At 37.2% G+C, this 20,303-nt stretch overlaps 1 protein-coding gene across 1 annotated transcript in view; it reads left to right on the top strand.

Annotated features, from left to right (window-relative positions):
• LOC106869968 (pre-mRNA-splicing regulator WTAP) overlaps positions 1-20,303 on the top strand; it is a 245,984-nt gene that overhangs the window by 109,643 nt on the left and 116,038 nt on the right. Inside the window, exons 5-6 of the mRNA XM_052974843.1 lie at positions 2,837-2,964; positions 9,968-10,146. Coding sequence (XP_052830803.1) covers positions 2,837-2,964; positions 9,968-10,146 — 307 coding nt within the window. The remainder of the gene's footprint in view (positions 1-2,836; positions 2,965-9,967; positions 10,147-20,303) is intronic.

The following is a 20,303-nucleotide window of genomic DNA, read 5'->3' as shown; positions in this document are numbered from 1 at the left end:
CCCACATATCCCACCTCTACCCCCACTCTTTCCTCCCCCACATCCCAACACCACCACACCACTACACCATATACCACCTTACCACATTACATCACATCACACCACCACGCATACACTAGCACTGACCACTTCCCAGCCCTCTTCCACACACACATACATGCTCTCTTATACACACGCGCATCTTCCTGTTGGAATCACCACTACTTTATTATCTCCCCTTCTTCCTAGCTCTCCTGTGTGATCCCTCTGTCCGGCATTCACCATGAGAGATCACTAGCCACTACACATTCTTTATTTTCTCTCCTTATTTCTTTCTGTGTTCCTTTCTCTGGAAGAGCATAGGCTCGAAACGTTAAAGACTTTTTCTCTTCACGAGCGTTAAACTAATACATCTGTTTGTTGTTTACACCTGTCTTCGTCTTTTGTTTTTTTGTGAATTCTCCCCTATATATATAAATCACACATACACTACACACACAGACATATATACACATGTATACACACATACATACACACACACACACACACACACACATATATATATATATACACATGTATATATATATATACACATGTATACACACATACACACACACACACACACACATACATATATATATATATATATATATATATATATATATATATATACACACACACACGCATACATATATAACTTAACCAAGTGGTCTTAAATTCACTACTACTTTGTCTTCTACTAATGCCTCATTCCATCACGACACCTGTGTAATAAGAAAGGGCTTTGGATCTGTCCATATTTAATATCCCCTATCATCACCCATCTTTACTATTGGTCATCACTCCATGTCACTTTTCATTAAAAGCTACTACTCTCAACACCCTTTTCTATTGCTGTTCTGCACTCCTACAACCAACCACTTAGATGATAGGAAAGGACATCTGGCCAGAGACCTCATACCAAAAATACAGTGTGTGAGTGAATTTTGGTTCTCAAATCAACTAGTAAGGTTATCAAGTATCCCACAAGACAAGATCCCTTGATTGTGTTGTGGTGGCCTCATGCCAAGTGTTCAGAGGCTAAAGTATGATAAAGTAACATGAATAGATGTCTTGCTGTTTCGAGTTAGAAAGAGAATGCTGGAGATGAGGTGCCAGGGTGTATTTTCGGGGTATAAGATGGGATAAAGAGAAAAAAGTGACAGAATTGAGGATGAGTTTGTTTGCAAGAGTGTAAAAGGAGAGTAGCAAATGGTTAAAACTAGTGGATGAGGCAAATGCATGGAATAGAGAATGTGTGTGTGTGTGTGTTGAGTTTTGTAATTTAAGTAAGATTATTATTGTCATAAAGCTGGTAATGTTTAGGATATATATTAATCACTGATTGATTATTAAGTAATGTGATATACATATATAATAATGAAATGAATACTAATTTTTAGACTAAAATATTTGTGGATGAAGATTTCTGAAGGGAGCTGTTCACATTCACTGCTAGCTTGCTGGTGGATGATGAGGTCAGAAAGAGACAGAGGCAGACCCGCCCACAATGGGTGCAAGAGAAATTCTGTTCTAGGTGGTTTGATTGTGTTGTGTCATGGTTCATCCTCAGTACTCCTTTTCCTTAAATCCAGCTCTGCATACATTCTTGAAGACAAACTGGTGAATGATGTGTCACCAAGCCTTGCAGTTAACAGCTATAGTTGACCTTTGTGGATGATCAGTATGATAGCACTGAGGGATTTCTCCAGAAAGTCCTTGTACTTTTTCTATAATGCTGCTTAGTCATGGTTGCCAGTAGAGTGTGTGACTTAAAGCACAATCTTGGGTAAGTGATTATCTTCCAGTCTAGAAACTTGCCCTGCAATACAGCTGCAACAAAGCAGTATGACTACAATGCTAGTGTCTTCTGCCTGTTTGAGGACTTCAGTGTTGGTAACAGATTTATTCCAGTAGATGTTGAGAATGGTGCAGAGGCAGCACTGGTGAAAGTGCTCAAGGCTTGTAATCTATGACTTGAGTGATCTTTGTACTTTTCCTCAGATGCTTTGCTGCTCCAGATTGGTGAAATATCTACCTTGGAACACCTCTGTTTTTGGTTTAAGCTTGAAAAGAAGGCAAGCAATAGTCTTTATGTTACTCTGTAATGGGTATTATTCAGATGTGTAAGTCTTTCTCATGCACTAACATGTAGTCCATGAGGTGCTAATGCTAGGATGAAGGAAGCATCTAGATTGTCTTCACACTTTCTGCTGCAAAATATTAGTTAGGATGACATGTGTATTACTGACTTCCATCCATTACATCTTGGGTTCATCTACTGTGTCCTGACAAGCTGGGACAGTGACAGCAAGGTCCTTGTCATAAATGATATGTTGAAGTTTCCTTCCTAGATGGATGACCTGGCTAGGCTAAGGAAGCCCATTCATTCAGGTTTGGAGTCATCTGTTCTCTTGAGCAAATTGACAGGCCCAGCTAACTCAGTTGGTTATACCACCAAATAATTAATTGTACGAAGACAGCAAGTTTGGTGGAAATGGGACGCAGATGAGAAAGCATTACCACAGATGCTGTAATGTGGGAGAAGTCATTTCCAGTAAATTCCTGTTTAGCTAGTCTAACAGTGACTTGAGTAGTGTTTATTGCACCAAGAAAGGAGAGGGGGTGTATTATACATGTGTTTTCCCATAATGAATGTAAAATCAGACCTAAAGCCCTCTGTCACCCCCGCATATTTGTGATGAATATATATCAATAACAATAATATTGTTTAGCTATCAGCTGATTAAAGACACAACATATTAATGCCATATAAGGTAGTGTGACCAAGATAAAATGTTTCCCTTTTTTGTTACAGGTGTGGAAGATTTTGAAAATAAAGAGACTGAAGAGAAACTAAAGCAGCAACATATTGAGGCTGCTCGACGCGAGAACACTTTAGTTCTTCGTCTCACTACAAAAGAACAAGAATTACAAGATTATTTGGTATGTATACATTGGTTATAAACTTTAGTATATCTAATCTGTAAATGAAGGATATTCTATATGGTTGTACTTTGAGTATAATATGGCTTCTATTCTAGTAGCTGTATCTTACTCAAATTACACCTCCTGTCTTAAAAAACGAAAGGACATTTTATAATGTAGTGTTGTGTGAGTGTGTGTGTGTTAAATCTGGATAATGTGCTACTGAGGTAGACAAATGTATCCATGAGTTTTAACTTTGTACTCTTGGTGTATATTGATTGTGGGCCATATGACTTGCCTTAGAGCTGGTTGTAGCATGACTGTGGTCTTCTTAAGTCCAAACTCATCACATGGAGCTGCAAAGCATTCCAGCAGGAGCTGCAGGTCTTGCTCAGTGTGGGGGTTACAAGATCGCAATCATCAGAATAACAGAACATGAATGAGAGCCATGAAAGTTTGTTACTGCAGTAAAACAACAGGTGTTGAAATCCTTTTCTGTTGTATGTAGATGCCAGCATCACGATATGCAAAATTGTAGATACATTTGTCTCCCTTAGTAGCACACTATCTAAATTTAGTACACTTCACAAGTCTATAAGGTAATTTATAGACTTTCTAAGGCCTGTGATGCATGCAGAAAGCTTGAATCCAGGCTCTGCTCGCAATCAGACATCAAAGCAGCAATAGAAGTTAAGATCTATAAAGCATGTGTCTTAACTGCGTTGTTGTCTGGATGTAAGACCTAGACAACCTACTGCAGGCATATCCAACAATTCCACCAGCGGTACTTTATTTAATGTCCTGAAGATCTTGTGGTGATTTCATGTGCCTGTTATGAGAGCACTGCAGCTGGTGAAAATGACAAGTGTCAAGTTTATGATTATGAACCACCTACTGAGATGGTCTTGTCATCTTGTCCATTAAGAGGATACCTGCCTGCCAAAACAGGAGTCGTATGATGAGCTGGGGCAAAGAAAACGTCCCCAGTGCAAGTCATGCAAGTATTTCAAAAACAATCTAAAGACATTTAAAAAGATCAATATCAATACTAACACCTGAGAAGATGTTGGGGGGGGGGGGCTGTGAAGGAATCTAATTGCTACTGGTGTTGAAAAACTCAAGAACAACAGGTTTGCATACACTGGGTTGAAGCGTGCTGGTAAACATGTGGTGGATGTGAACCCTCTCCCTGACAAGGGTGCAAAAGAGTCTTTCATGTGACCAGTGTGATCGTGTCTTCTCAAAGGCAGGACCACTCAGCTACTAGTGTGCTCACAGAGACACCAGCATGTTCTCTTGTGCAGTGTGTGTGTCTCAGCCAATGAACTCACTTGGCATTGTAAATTGCAACATCCAGATAGTTGGGTTATTGCAGGAAGGCTATCTTGTGGTCAATGTGAAATGACTTGTAGGTCCATTGCTGGCCTTAAAAATCATATGAGATGTTTCTTAGAGTCAAATAGGCTTAGGTAGTCTTACTCATCATGAATAGACTTCTGTTATGCATGTATGAAATGTAATGTGAGGTATGTGTTTGTGTGCTTGTGCATGTATATGTATGTATGCATGTACATATGTATGTGTACTGTCCTGGGTATGACTTTAAATTGCTTCCTGTAGTGGGGCTCTGGTTTGGAAGTTTCAGGGTTTTAAGCAATATGGAACTACCTATTAGCCACTATTGTTTCCAGGTTTATTCATACCCAGACTAGTTGCACCTGTTGGGATCCCAACTATTGGTTAACTAGCTTATGTGATGACAATCCATCTGAGTGCAGTGACACGGAAATACTCTTGGTTGGTGTCAGAAACCACCAGGAGTAAGGGACCCCTAGCTATTGTCACAGTATCCTTCTTGGAGAGAGAGAGAGACACTGATATAAAAAGAAGGTGGTACTTGTGTTGTACAAGTGTTTATTACTATAATTCAAAATGATGAACAGATGTCTCTTTAGGATGACCTCATTTGTCATTCCATCTACTGAAAGTCCTATGGTGATAGAAAAGTAGGCAACATGTGCAGACCTAACCAGTTGGAAGCACACTGTAAGTTACAACTTTCATCTGTCACCTACACTTCAAACTATACCGATCTGCAACAGGACTGAACAATCATGTGAGAGGTCATGGATGGAAAATCAGAAATGCTATTGACAACAAGGAAGCACGAGGAGATAACAATCATCTGTGAAGATGTAATAATCACTATGTATGTATGTTTGTATGTATGCATGTGTGGGGGAAGTCAACTTGTCACCAAGTAAGATCACTTCCTAAACCCATTAAGAAACATCTCACATTTTGGTTTCCCCTTTGCTGATAATGTCTCATAATTCGTAAAGCATGCAAGGGACCTACAAATCATTCTGCACTGATCACAAGTACATTCATTCATTCAACTTGGGTTTTTCCATGCTAACATGGGTTGGAGGTAGTTATTTCAAGCAGAATTTTACAGGTAAAAACTCTTCCTGCCACCAATACTTAACTGTTTTCAAACATGGACCAGTCACTTTGTTCTTCAAAAGCACAAACTGACTGGTTATAATGATAATGAAGAGTGCCAGCTTCACCTCAACTTTACTCAACTGGTGACAAGCATGGAATATCAACATTTGTGCAGGTACATACATAAAAAGATGCAGACATCTCAAAAGTAAATAGGCATCATCATTTTTGAAAGATTTATTTATTTGGATATTTGCTGGTTGCAAAAGAATTGATGGAGGTATCTTACAGAAATGGAAATGGAGAACTAAAACAAACATTTAAAAAAAAAGGCAAGAAACCAGCAGGAAGATATGTACCATGTATGGAGAGGATGCTGTTACAGAATGTGTGTGTGCCAAAAGTGGTTTTCAAAATTTCGATCAGAAAATTTTTTGGTTCAAGATACACCTTACTGTGGTTGGCCAACTGAGGTTAACAGCAACAAAATGAAGGAGTTAGTCAATACCAACCCCTGCTATACGACCAAGATGATCACAGATATTCTCCATATTGAGTGTTGAAAACCATCTGCTTCAACTTGGTTATGTCAACAGGCTCAATGTTTAAGTTTCACATCAATTGAATGAGGTTAACCCCTTGCCAAATAAATTTCCATCTATGATTTGTTGCAGAAATGTGAAGGAAACAAACTTTTTTTTTTTTGATGAGAATGGTGACTGGGGATGAGAAATGGATCATCTATAATAGGACTTCACTCAGAGAAGTTTATGCTTTCAATTTGGTAGGATTGGATGGATGTTCTTTTTTAGTGGTATCAGAAGGTTCCTGGACTAGTTATGTTTAATAAAAAATAACTTATTTACGTAAGTTTTAGCATCATCTCCTTCGAAATAGTCATTTCATGCAACAATACATCAGTCCCAGCATTCCTGTCACTTTTGGAATCCAGCCTGGAAGTCATTTTCCATTAGTTTGTTGAGGTCCTTCTGTGATTCATTCTGGATCTTGACAATGGTGTTAAAACAGCGACCTTTGAGCTGCATTTTCATCTTGAGGAAGAGATGGAAGTCTACAGGTGCTTAATCTGGCGAATAGAATGGTTACAGAAGTGATACCATGTTGCTTTTGGCAAGAAACTTACAAGTGAAGAGAGCTCAGTGACTGCATTGTCTTTGTGAAGAATCCAATTCTTCATGCTCCACAGATCTGGTTGCTTTTGCCAAATGTCCTCCCTCAGACACTTCAAAATGTCACAGTAGAACTTTTGATTGATAGTCTGTCCTTGGGGGACAAATTCTCAATGCACAATATCACATTTCTGGGGGTGACGCTCATGGCAGAGTTTCCAGATCACTCATCATCTTCCAGGGACAGTCTTCCACTTTTGAAGCACCCATGCCACTAGAAAAACATTGCATATGACCCATTGTCTTGTTGCCATAAGCTTGCCAAAGCATGTTCAATGTCTCTAGTAGATTCCCCAAGTTTAATGCAAAATTTCATGGTGACTCTTTGTTCCTGTTCATGACAAAATCACAGACTATAGCATACACATGATCATGAAAACACAAATTTCACAACTTGCGAAGTAAACACAGCAATGTCACTCATGAAGGTCACTGCTAGCTCTCACTGCACACACAACTATGTGCTGTCATCTATTGGTGTGCTACAGAACTAGTTTGGGAAATGTTTGATACTACCACATATGAGCTTCTTCCCATGGAAAGGACTATTAATTTGGATGTCTACTTTGACCAGCTAGACAAATTAAATGCAATGATCCACCAGAAGTGTCCAGCACTTGCTAATTGTAAAGGCATTATCTTTCATCACAACAATGCCAGACTGCACATTTCTTTGCAGACACAGCAGAAGTTACTAGGAAGTTTTGCCATACCCTTCAAATTCACCTGACCTTGCACCCTTATATTTCCACCTGTTTCGGACTCTTCAAATTTCATTGAATTGATCAACGTCCAACTCTGAAGAGGATGTAAAAATTCACCTGGATGTGTTTTTCACCAGTAAAGTCAGGAAATTCTTTGAGCTGGGAATAATGGATCTGCCCACAAGATGGCAGAAGATACTGGAATAAAATAGTAACTATATCATTGATTAAATAAATTACTTTGTGTTTAAAAGTTGTGTCTTATTTTTGCTTAAAAATAACCAATTGAACTTTTTGGCTGACCCAGTACATTGTAGCACCAGGTAGTGTCCATACAGATAAAATAGTATGATAAGGAGTGTCTATTTACTTTTGAGATGTGTGTGTGTGTGCGTGTATATGAAATAAAGTATTAGTGTTTAAGGCCCCATAAAATATATCCACTACATTTAAGAGTTCAGTTATTAACATATTGTAAAACTCCAATATATTATTACATTACAATAATTTTAAGTGGAATAAGTTTGCTACTTACCACACAGGAGTGGCTGTGTGGTAAGTAGCTTGCACACCAACCACATGGTTCCGGGTTCAGTCCCACTGTTTAGGACCTTGGGCAAGTGTCTTCTACTATAGCCTCGGGCCGACCAAAGCCTTGTGAGTGGATTTGGTAGACAGAAACTGAAAGAAGCCCGTTGTATGTATATGTATATATATGTGTGTGTCTGTGTTTGTCCCCCCACCATCGCTTGACAACTGATGTCGGTGTGTTTACATTCCCGTAACATAGCAGTTCAGCAAAAGATACCGATAGAATAAGTACTAGGCTTACAAAGAATAACTCCTGGGGTCGATTTCATCGACTAAAGGCAGTGCTCCAGTATGGCTGCAGTCAAATGACTGAAACAAATAAAAATATATATATAAAATTAATGAAAACAATTGTTCAGAACAAAATATTTAGAATAGTGAAAAAGCAAAAGCAAAGATTTCACAGATGATTCATAATTTTATTCTCCTCGACATCTGTTTCAATGAATAGACTACAAATGTCATCATTGATATATAAAAAAATAAATAATTTATTAATTTAAATGTAAAGGATAATCTATTTCATAAGGAGATAAAATGGGGATATGAAAACCAAAACACCATTGCGGTTTTAAATGTGATATATAAAGAGAGTGAAGAAAAATGGACAGAGAGAAAAGAAAATCTGAGAAAAGTGAATAAAATTATGTTCACACACATTGCGCACGTGCATTTATGTGTGTGTATGCATGTGTGTGTGTGTGTGGATAGATGTTTATATAAATAGGTACAGGCATAGCTGTGTAGTAAGAAGTTTTCTTCCTAACAACATGGTTTTAGGTTCAGCCCTACTGCATGGCACTTTGGGCATATCTTCTACTGTAGCCACAGGTTGACCAGAGCTTTGTGAATGGATATACATATACGTGTGTGCATGTGTGTAATAAAAAAGAATGGTGTTAGCAAATTGTGTTTACTGCTTAATTTATAATTGTTAGTAGTAGTGTTAAAAATCTTTCTAGAGACACTGGAAGTACATTTTCTGCTTGTGCTTTTTGTAATAAAAAATTTTCTGTCTCAGTAACTCATGCATAAGGAAATTTTCACTACATTTTAAAAAATCGATATATAAAAATAAATCCTGTATTTTAGATGTTTTATTTTAGACATAAATTATTTGAAAACCTTTTATAAGCTATTGGACATGTTGTGTATTGTATTTCTTTGAGAGAGTTGTAGTAGTTTGGTATTTGAAACTTCAAAGAAACTCTAATTGCATGATAAACATTATAGATATTCTACTTATCTAACCAAAGTTGAAGTAGTTGAATTTTAACATTATAGCATCTTGTCCCAATTTTCATTATAGCATCAACTTAAACATCAGCTGTTTAAAATGTACCATCTTTGATATATTTACTTTTTGTGAACTCTCTTGCTGCATCATTAGATACATAATATTGTTAATAGTTTGTAAATCTTTCTGCTGATATATCACTCGAGATTTTCATTAAGAAATTATGTCTTAAGATATTCCTTAAAAATTTCTCTTTAAGATTCTAAAACTGTTGTCTTTAGAAGAATCTTTCAGTATCAAAATGCAAAGAATATGAGCATTGAATAGCTGTAATATGTCATTCTAGCAATATCTTTAAGAGTAAGTTTCATGAACATTCCCTTTATAAGCCACTAATTACTTGTCATGGATCACTCTTTAGATTTTGTAAATGTAAACTTATCAACTAATTTCTTTTTTCTACATTAGTTCTTTCTCAGTTTCTTCATATCAAAAATTAAACTGATAAAACAGAAATAAGATTGACAAATGATCGTTTCTCTTTATTGCACATCCCTTAAGGATGCATGTTAATAATAAAAGTCATTAGAGCATCAGGAAAATGTCACGTGATATTTGTTTTGGCATTTTACATTCTGAGTTCAAATGTTGTCACAGTTAACTTTGCCTTTCATTCCTTTAGGGTCAATAAAACACCACACCAGTTAAGTCAGTGTAGTCTACTAAACTCAATCTCCTCAAAATTGCTGGTCTTGTTCCTAAATTAGAAACAATCATTACTGTTTGTTTGTGTTTTTACTCGGAAAGATATTCTCAATTCTAATTAAAAGTTTTGGTATTTTCACTTTTAGAATCAAATCCAAGAATTTAAAGCTGCTCAAACCCCAAGCACTAACCAACTTCGCTCTATGCTACTGGACCCAGCCATCAACTTGGTATTCCAACACATGGCTAAAGAGATGGAAGAATGCAAGGAACGACAGAAACAGACACAAAATGAACTGAGTGCATGGAAGTTCACTGCCGACAGGTGTGATATCTCCCATCTTAATCTGGTAACATTTCTAACCTAGACTTGCAGATGCATCAAACACCTACTTCTCCCCTGTGTGACATCAGCATTAGCTGTCTCAGCTGATGATGCCATCACAGTCAACAAAAATGGCCTAATAGTAGGCCATAGAAAGCACCCCCTGCATCTTACCTGAGCTTGCTGATGACGCTACTCTAAAGCGGCATCACATAGACTGGGTAAAAGAGTGAAAGAAAGAAAAATGTCAACAAACACATTACTAGACATGTTTACTAAACAACCACCACATTTGCACACTCTCTTACTGCTCCTCCATCTGCTCTTTGGTATATTGCTGTATTTTGGTATTACTACTACTACTACTGGCAAAGATCAACTTTACTTTCCTTCAAAAACTCTTCTGCAGAACATTTTATTTCTACTTTTGTACCAGAATCTCTCCATCAATATTAACTAAGTATTTTAATGATTTTTACATAATTTTGGTAAGGCTACCCTTACTTAGCTGAAACTTTATTGTCATCATTAAGTTGCTATTGTTTGGCTATTATTGAGATTCTGTTAAAAACCTAACATCTCCGCAGAAGTTTAATTAATCATTATACATTGAGTTAGTCACAGAAAATTAAATTGCTACATTAGTAGAGAAAATGGTTATATATGTGAAACAAGTGCCAAATACATTTTTTACTTTTAGTTTTATATATTCAAACCTTAAAAACATTATTCAAGGACTGTTTCTCAGTATTTTTTAATTTTATGACATCTAAATCAGCTAAAGTAAATCATTATCTTTACAAGGAAAATTGAGGTCATGGCAGAATGTGGTGGACTGGTTTCTTGGATTGGTATGGTAATCCATGTTTCTGTCAAGAATAGCTGGAGCTTCACTTATGATGGCAATGTTCCTCAGCCGGCAGAAGACTCATTGCCCTTTCTTTGTTGATGGAGTAGAGTCCAGGTGCTGAGAAAGGAAATTTTAATCCAGCAATTATGTATATTTATCTATATTCAGATATCAACCAATAGCACACCATTGAAAGAGAGATGATGCTCAGTGATACAGTAGGGATGGTATACATGGAGAAGATCATGATGAGGATGATGAATATATAGTATCATTGACATTAAAATGGAAACTTTAAAATGTCTTCTACTTAGTGAAACGTTTACAGACACAGTTGTCTTCCTCCATATATGGTTTGGCATTTAACATCATCTTAGCCATCCTTGACAATGACTTTGTAGACAGGAATTCAACCCTGCAATGTCCCTTGAAAGTATTTATATAATTTGGTGCTGAAGAATCATAAAAACCAATTCTTTTCAGAAATCTTTTATAATCCAGAGAATTTTAGTTAGTTTCCAGATGTGTAATATTCTAATGTAACTATGTTCTGTTTGAAGAAAGGTTTACAATTAGATGATGATAAACTAATTAAAATCCTAAATCTTAATGTTGTAGTTGCATGTGTGTGTTTTTATGTTCTACAGACATATAAAAGAATGAATATACACATGCACACATACTGCCACATTTGTCTTGGTCTAATACTGTATACATACACCCACACCCACACACACACACACTAATTTAATATAACTAACTTTTTTGTGTATGATATAGTATCGTTTATATAATATATTGCATAATATAGAACAGTTTGATATACTGGGATTGATGCACTTTAAAAGTATGGGCTTTTATAGTTGTATGTTTATATGATATACTGTAGTTGCTATAAAAATACTGACCTATATTTAACAACCAGCAGTGTATATAATGTATGTCTCTTCGTTCATTTACTATCCATATTTCCAGGCTAGCATAGGTTGGAAGAATATTTTATCAAGGCATTGTTTTATAGCTGGTTGCTCTCTGTTGTTAATCCTTACCTGCTTTTCAAGGGATCTCTTCGTATACAGGGTGTTCATAAATTATCTTTACAACTTTCACAATTTATTGTATCTAATAAAGTTGAGATCCCTCGTCCAACTTCTTCACAACCAATGGAGCCCATGTGAAAGTGTTCTGATGTGTCTAATAAAATTATTCATCTATGTTTCGCAATAAACTCTGCTGAGTTATCCTTATTTTTCATTTTTTTCTGAATTTTTCAAATTGTAAAGGTAATTTACGAGCACCTTGTATAATAGACAACAATATTTTATTTTATGTATGTATTACCTTTTAAGTGTATGTGTGTGTAAAGATTCACACATACACATGCATTGTGCACACACATACATGTTTACTATATAAAAATGAATCTATCTGAGTTTCACCCAACAGCTGGTTGTTTGAGTCTGTGGATGAAATGGGGACTTGTAGTATTTATAAGGTTGAAAGTTTCAGGATTAGTAGTTTTGTTAATTGTATTTCAGAATTTGAAGTACTGAGAGGCATGTAAATCATTTCTCCCTAATACTTACCATGTCCTTAAACAAAGTGTTCAGGGACTTGGTGAGTATTTAAAAGCATATATTGTTCCTTAGGGTGCATGTTTGTGCAGGTATATGAAGTGGCACACATAGTTAGGTCACACTTTTATATACAACTATATAGAAATGAATTCTCTCATGCAAATACATCCACTCTACAGGTTTACAAATACACACTTATAGCCACATATTTAAATATATATATTTAAAAATCTAATTTAATAGCAATGTGTTGAGTGATTTTTTTCTTCTTGCAGTTATTGTTAGTTGTGGTTTGTTAAACATGTACCTCAAATGTTTGTTATCATTGTCGTAATAAAAATTACATATTATCCGTATAAAATAAAAACAGAAAGGCATATGTATAGATATAAATATACATCTACAAGTCCCTCCATTTCAGCCGCAATCACAAACAGCCAAATGATAGATAGAACTCATGTAGACTATCATTTCTTTTTATGTAATAAACATATCTGTCCTGTCTACAGACTATTGAGTTCTATCTCTGATACTCATATCTTGTATAATGTTTTGTGTGTGTGTATATATATATTTGTGTGTGTGTGCATGAGTGTATATGTGTGTGTGTGCACACACACACACTGCATATACCTATAATTATGAGGGTTGAATATATTTACATAGGTCTACATACATAAATTTATGTAGTTTATATGAAGCACTGTCTGATATAGATATAGATGTTTTTAATTGTTTTTGAAAAATGAAAACAAAATGAGTTTTAAGAAATAAAATAAGTCAATGGTCTGTACTTCTATTTTGTATTTCAGTATTTTGGGTTAAGACCCCTTCTTCAGGTAATTTTCAGAGATTTGATCTTGCATGCTGGCTTTTCTGCTATGTACTGTGTGTATATAAGTTGCTTTATATGCACAGGATAGCATTGTTATAGTAGCCAATCAGCTTTGTACAAAGCAGCCTCTATATATACACACACATTCACACATACAGAGCAGAAAAGCTAGCTTGCAGCATCAAATCTCCAAAGGTTTCCTGAAGAAGGGTCCTAATCATGAAATATAAAGTATAAGATAAAAGTTTAGGTCATGGTCAACTTGCATTACTTTGCTTTTCCAAATGTGTGTCCCCGAACGTGTGAGTATACATACATACATACACACATACACACACACATACACACACACACACACACACACACACACACACACACGTGTGATTTTTTGTGTATGTATGTATGCATATATATTTAACTTTATGATATACAGTAAAGTCAGTAATGTACAATATTACATATATTAATATAACATCTATACTTTGGTTCAGTGTTTCTCATAGAAGTAGTAGTGGTTGATGGATAGGGGATGGGGCTGACAAATTGCTACTTTAAATAAAATTAGAATACTTTTAAACCTTTAAACTTGTCCAACACCATGGCAATGAAAGATGAATTCTGTGAATTCAAAGAGGATAGTGGTAAAAAATACCCTAATATTTTAGTGGTGGAACTAGTATTTATCATTTCTGAGAATCACTGATCTTGTTGGAGTTACAACTCATGTAAAACCCAACATAGTTTAGGAAATGAATGTTTGCCTGAAAGGGATTTTTTGTATTTAAGAGTTTTCAAAAATGTTGGTTATATGGTTGTGAAACTTGTAGCAAGAGGAATGAAGTGAATATGCAGTATAGCTTTAACAGGCAGTTGAGTTTGTTGCATTTTGTTTAGGTGTGTATGTGTGTGAGAGAGAGAAATTCTGGATGAAATGGGTTTATGAATAAATAGAAGTCTGTTAAAGAAGGCCTGGGACAAATTATTTATCACAGACAGCTAATGTCACAAGCAAGAATATGTAACTGTGCAAACCTGTTCAACCTACATCACAATAGAAAAATGGATGTTAAGCATTAGCTTTATGATATTAATGCATCAGACTACTTTTGTAACATAACTAGGGAACAACATTGAAAACATCTATAATATTAATATGCTAGTGTATGTTAAGCTGTAAAGTGATTAGTTGAAAGGTGTTTAGCATTGGAAAATAAGAGAATGTAGTTAAGTGGTTAATTGAAGCAAGAGAGAAAAGTGTTTACTTGAAAAAACGTAGTAGTGGTGAAGATAGGAGAAAGGCAATTTACAGATATATAATCATATACATACGCACATACATATGTGAAATACTGTGATGAAGTAGCAGTTAAAGTGATGGTGGTAGGAGAGAGGGGGTCATTGATAGGGATATTGGTTAATGGAGATGGGACCAGTGAAGACTAGTTATTTGACTGAGCTAGTTTTTTTGTCAAATTGTCAATTACTTAAAGCATGCATCTTAGTACAATTAATTATCAATTGCTAAAAATGAATATTTCATATGTGCTTATCTGTTATAATATTTTGCTTCTATATGTGATGTTTTAACATTGGAACAAAATAAAAGATGTAAAATTAGATGTAAGAAAATTAAGTTGTAAACTATGGAAGAAACTTGTGTTCATTTAATTCTTCTTTGGATTGTAGTCATGCTGGGGCTGCAGTCCAATAACCAGTAATCTTCAAGTGTTTGGTTTGGTTTGGTTTGGTGTTTATTTTTTGTGCATTTTTTTAACTGCTTTGTCATGGTACATTAACAATATCACACCTTTAAGTAGCATAAATGTAAACACACACAGGTATATATTTATCGTTGTCATCATACAACCTCTTTCCATGCCAACACAGGTCTGACAGTTCAACAGATCTGAGAACCAGCTCTTGTTCCCAATGTCTTAGCTTTGGCATGGTCTCTAGGGCTAGATGCTCTTCTTTACACTGACCACTCAACAGAGTGTGCTGGGTGCATTTGTAGCACCAGCACTATAGAGGTTGCTTTGCTATCAATAAGACTAAAAAACCCTCTCAAACCAGATATCATGGTTGCTTGAATCTATTACCAATCACTTAAGGATTACTGAGTACTTTTATGCATACACACACACACACACACACACACACATACAGAGTATCCTTATTGCTTCTATCAAATTTCATCAAAGGCATTAATCAACTGTAGGCTGTTGTCAGATGACATTTGCTCAAGGTGCTCTACTGTGAAACCAAACCTAGAATTGCAAGGTTACAGCACAAACATTTTAACTATACAATTATGTTGGTATCTGTATTACTGATGTTTTTTTTTCTAGGATCTACAGTCCTGTGGGGAAGCTACTATATTTTGTTTACTGGGATTATGGGTTCAATCCAGCCATAAAAACATTTCTCTGATATAAAAATAAGGATTTAAAGCAGCATATTAAAATTGATTAAAGCTTTACCAACATAGGCACAGGAGTGGCTGTGGTAAGTAGTTTGCTTACCAACCACATGGTTCCAGGTTCAGTCCTACTGTGTGGCAAGTGTCTTCTACTATAGCCTTGAGCCGACCAAAGCCTTGTGAGTGGATTTGGTAGACGGAAACTGAAAGAAGATCATTGTATATATGTATATATATGTGTGTGTGTGTGTGTTTGTACCCCCAACATCACTTGACAACCGATGCTGGTGTATTTATGTTCCCATAACTTAGCAGTTCAACAAAAGCGACCAATAGAATAAGTACTAGGCTTACAAAGAATAAGTCCTGGGATGGATTTGTTCGACTAAAGGCGATGTTCCAGCATGACCGCAGTCAAATGACTGAAACAAATAAAAGAGTAAAAGAGTATAGCTGTACAGTAGCATTAATATTATAAATAATTTCTTCAGTTTCATTCCAAGTTATTTCTTGATGTAAAATGAAAAATAATAACAATTCTCTATGTAAAAGAGGTGACAAAGACTCTAACCTTTAGAAATGTTATCTTCTAAGACTGCATATTCAACACTGCTTATGTGAACTTCTGCACCATCGAAAGAATCCAAATGTTTCAGAAAAAAAAAAATGTATATATTACAGATATAAGATCTGCACACAGCTCAGTTGAGACAACTCCTCTACTTAAGTTACTGGGATTAAGGATTCAATTTGAGCCATATCTGCTTTTCTCTGATTTGAAAATATGGATGTAGTACAATAAATCAAAGTATGCTGAAATGTTACATCCATAATCATATTATAGCAGAGCATTTGCTACACGCATTATATATCATCATCATTATCATTCAATGTCCATTTTTCCATGCTGGCATGGGTTGGATGGTTTGACTGTGGTCTGGAGAGCCAGTGGCTGCACCAGGCTCCAATCTGATCTGGCAATGTTTCTACAGTTGGATGCCCTTCCTAACGCCAATCACTCCAAGAGTGTAGTGGGTGTTTTTTACGTGCCACTGGCACAGGAGCCACTCAGGCGGGCCTGGCATTGATCACGTTCGGATAGTGCTTTTTATGAGCCAGTCAGGGGGCACTAGTCACAGCTACGATATTGGTTTTACTTGACTCAAAAGGTCTTCTCAAGCATATCATATCGCCCAACACATCAGGGGTACTCTTAACTGGGTCGGACATACATGGCTGTGATCTCACTTGAGTTGCCGGGTCTTCTCAATCACAGCATATCTCCAAAGGTCTCGGTCTCCTGTCATTGCCACTATGAGGCCCAATGGTCGAAGGTCATGCTTCACCATCTCATCCCATGTCTTCCTGGGTTTACCTCTTTGACAGGTTCCTTCCACAGTTAGGGAGTGGCACTTCCTCACACAGCTGTCCTCATCCATATGTAACACATGACCATACCAGCGCAGTTGTCTCTCTTTGATGCTTCTTGTGCCCAACTTTTCTCTCAGGGTGCTTACACTTTGTTGTGCATGCACACTGACATTATACATCCAGCGGAGCATACTAGCTTCATTTCTTTCAAGCCTGTGCATGTCCTCAGCTGTCATAGCCCATGTTCCACTGCCATGTAGCTTGATAGTTTGCACACATGCATCATACAGTCTACCTTTCATCCTGAGCAAGAGGCCTTTAGTTGCCAGCAGAGGTAGGAACTCCCTGAACTTTGTCCAGGCTATTCTTATTCAAGCCACTACACTCTCAGAGCTACCACCCCCGCTATAGACTTGGTCACCTAGGTAGTGGAAGCTATTAACTACTTCTGGTTTCTCCCGATGGCATGTGATGGAATCTGTTTGTTGTACATCTTCAGTGTTTATTGCCCCTGTGCATCTACCACACACAAAAACTATCTTCGCAGTTAACCTTCCTTTGATATTGCTGCATCTTTTATGTGTCCATAGCCTACTCCAGGTACATCATATGGAGTTTCTACCCATGCCTTTACAGATCGAGCAGGGCCATCTACCTGAAGGGGTTTGTGATTTGACAGCCTTCCTACTTACTAAAACTTTGGTTTTTACTAGGTTAACCCTAAGGCTGTTCGATTGCAGATCTTGCTTCCACACCCTAAACTTTCTCTCTAGTTCTGGCAGTGACTTGGCTATTAGAGCAAGGTCATCAGCATAGAGAAGCTCCCAGGAGCATCCTGTCTTGAATTCCTCTGTTATTGCCTGGAGGACTTTCATGAATAAGAAGGGGCTGAGGACTGATCCTTGGTGAACCCCTACTTCTCGAAATTCTTCACTATACTCATTGCCAACCCTCACCTTACTGACAGCATCCATGTACAGGGCTTGTACAGCTCTTACCAACCACTTGCCTATCCCCAGTTTCCACATTGACCACCTGATAGGGGATCGGGAGTCCCTGTCAGAGGCTTTCTCCAAGTCAACAAAGCCAAGTACAGAGGTTTATCTTTGACTAGATATTTCTTCTGCAGTTGCCTTACCAGAAATATAGCATCAGTGGTGCTTCTGCCTGGCACAAAATCAAACTGCATCTCATCTAGGCTAACACTCTCCCTGATCCAGTAATTGGATACCCCTGTAGTTATTTCTATCTAATGTATTACCTTTACTCCTGTAGTAGTTGACTATGGTGCTGCTACACCAGTCATTGGATATGACTTCTTCATGAACTAACTGATTTACAATGCAGGTGACAAGACCATAACCCACACTGCCTGATATCTTAAGCATCTCAGTGGCGATTCCTAATGGGCCAGGTGCTTTCCCTGTCTTCATATCCTTAATTGCTTTATCTACCAGGGTGCTATCTATTCAGGTAGCTGGTCCCTCAGTTGGGTCAACCTTTGGCACTCTCCTCCTCCCATTCATTCTCCACATTCAGCAATCTTTCATAATGACATCTCCAAGTGTCTTTCTTTGTAGAATTATTAAACACAAATGCACCATCATCCATATGGACACGGTTTTCTGTCACACACTGTCTTGCAATCCGAAATACTTCAGTTCAGTTCTTTGGTCTTCACTTCGCAGAACATTGGCAAATTTCTTTTCTGCTACTCCCTTGGCTATATATAACTGTCCCCTAGCTTCCCTTTTGGCTATCTGATACATTCTCCGGCTACCCCCACTCTTCCAGGCCTTCAAAGCCTGTTTCTTTACTCTAATGGCCCTGTCTACAGTATTGTTCCACCACCATGTTTCCCTAGGTCTGGAAGGGACTTTGCACCAGCCACAGATTTGGTCTGTGTCGCTCAGCAAGCTGTCTTGCAGGAATTCCCAGCTGCCTTCTATATCACAGGACTGAAGCTCCTCCTCCCTATCATCAAATTTGTCAGTAAGGACATCCCTAAATCTCTGATCATGTGAAGGATTCTTAAACTTCCAAGTCCTTCTTTTCCAGATTGTCCTGCTTTTTGGTATCCCTCTGATCTCAAGTCTAAAGTCATTAATAACTAGTCTATGCTGCGGAGTACATTCTTCACCAGGGAGGGTCTTTGTATTTAAGAGCAACCATGCATCCTGCTGTCTGGTGAGAATGAAATCAATCTGGCTAGCATAGTTACCTAATTGATAGGTTATCAGGTGGCTAACAGGCTTCCTGAAGTTGGTGTTGCAGATGAATAGGTTATTTGCATCACAAAGCTCCAGGAGCCTAGTTCCCTCTTCATTTCTGGTACCAACTCCATGACCCCATGTACACCATGGAAGATACCAGGTTGCTGTCCAACATGCCCATTAAAATCTCCAGCCACAAAGGTGAAATCATTGTCACTCTTCTTTGTGGTAGCCTGCAGAATAATATCATAAAAGTGATCCTTCTGTTCATTCGGTAAGCCCATTTGTGAGGCCTAGGCAGAGATAATTGAAGCTATACCATTCTGCAAGACTAGCCTGAATTTAAGTAGTCTATCACACACCCTCACTACGTCTATGATCTTATCCACCCATTTTTCTGCAAGAAGTATGCCCACACCCCTTTTTCTAACACTATTACCTTTCCAGAAGAGTTTATACCTATGTGCTTTGCCTGTGAGGACTCTGGTTGAAGCTCCTCTCCACGCAATGTACATCAACACTTCTCTGTTCAAGCATCTCTACAATCTCGCTAGGCCTACCTTTCAATGTGCCTACATTTACAGTGCCAACTCTAAAAACTGGGAAAGTGATATGGGAGGTAATACAAGAAGGAGAGATGATATTCAGCACCTGAAAAGAAGGTTCCCATGATCGTTTGGTAACAGACATCATAATAGTTGTTCTTGCTTTTAACCTACCCTCATTCAAACATGTTAGAATTGTTAAGGTTGTTCCCTGTACTGTGGGGTGGGAATAAGGAAGTATTCTATATATAAAAGTGTTTGGGGCATTGTAATTATAAGCGTTATGAGCATTGTAGGTGTAAGCATTACTGACGCTAAAAGAAAAGTATATTTATATATATATATAT

Source organism: Octopus bimaculoides, chromosome 19, assembly GCF_001194135.2.
Source record: "Octopus bimaculoides isolate UCB-OBI-ISO-001 chromosome 19, ASM119413v2, whole genome shotgun sequence".
In the NCBI taxonomy this organism is placed as follows: Eukaryota; Metazoa; Mollusca; class Cephalopoda; order Octopoda; family Octopodidae; genus Octopus; species Octopus bimaculoides.
This window is presented reverse-complemented; position numbering and strand designations above follow the sequence as displayed.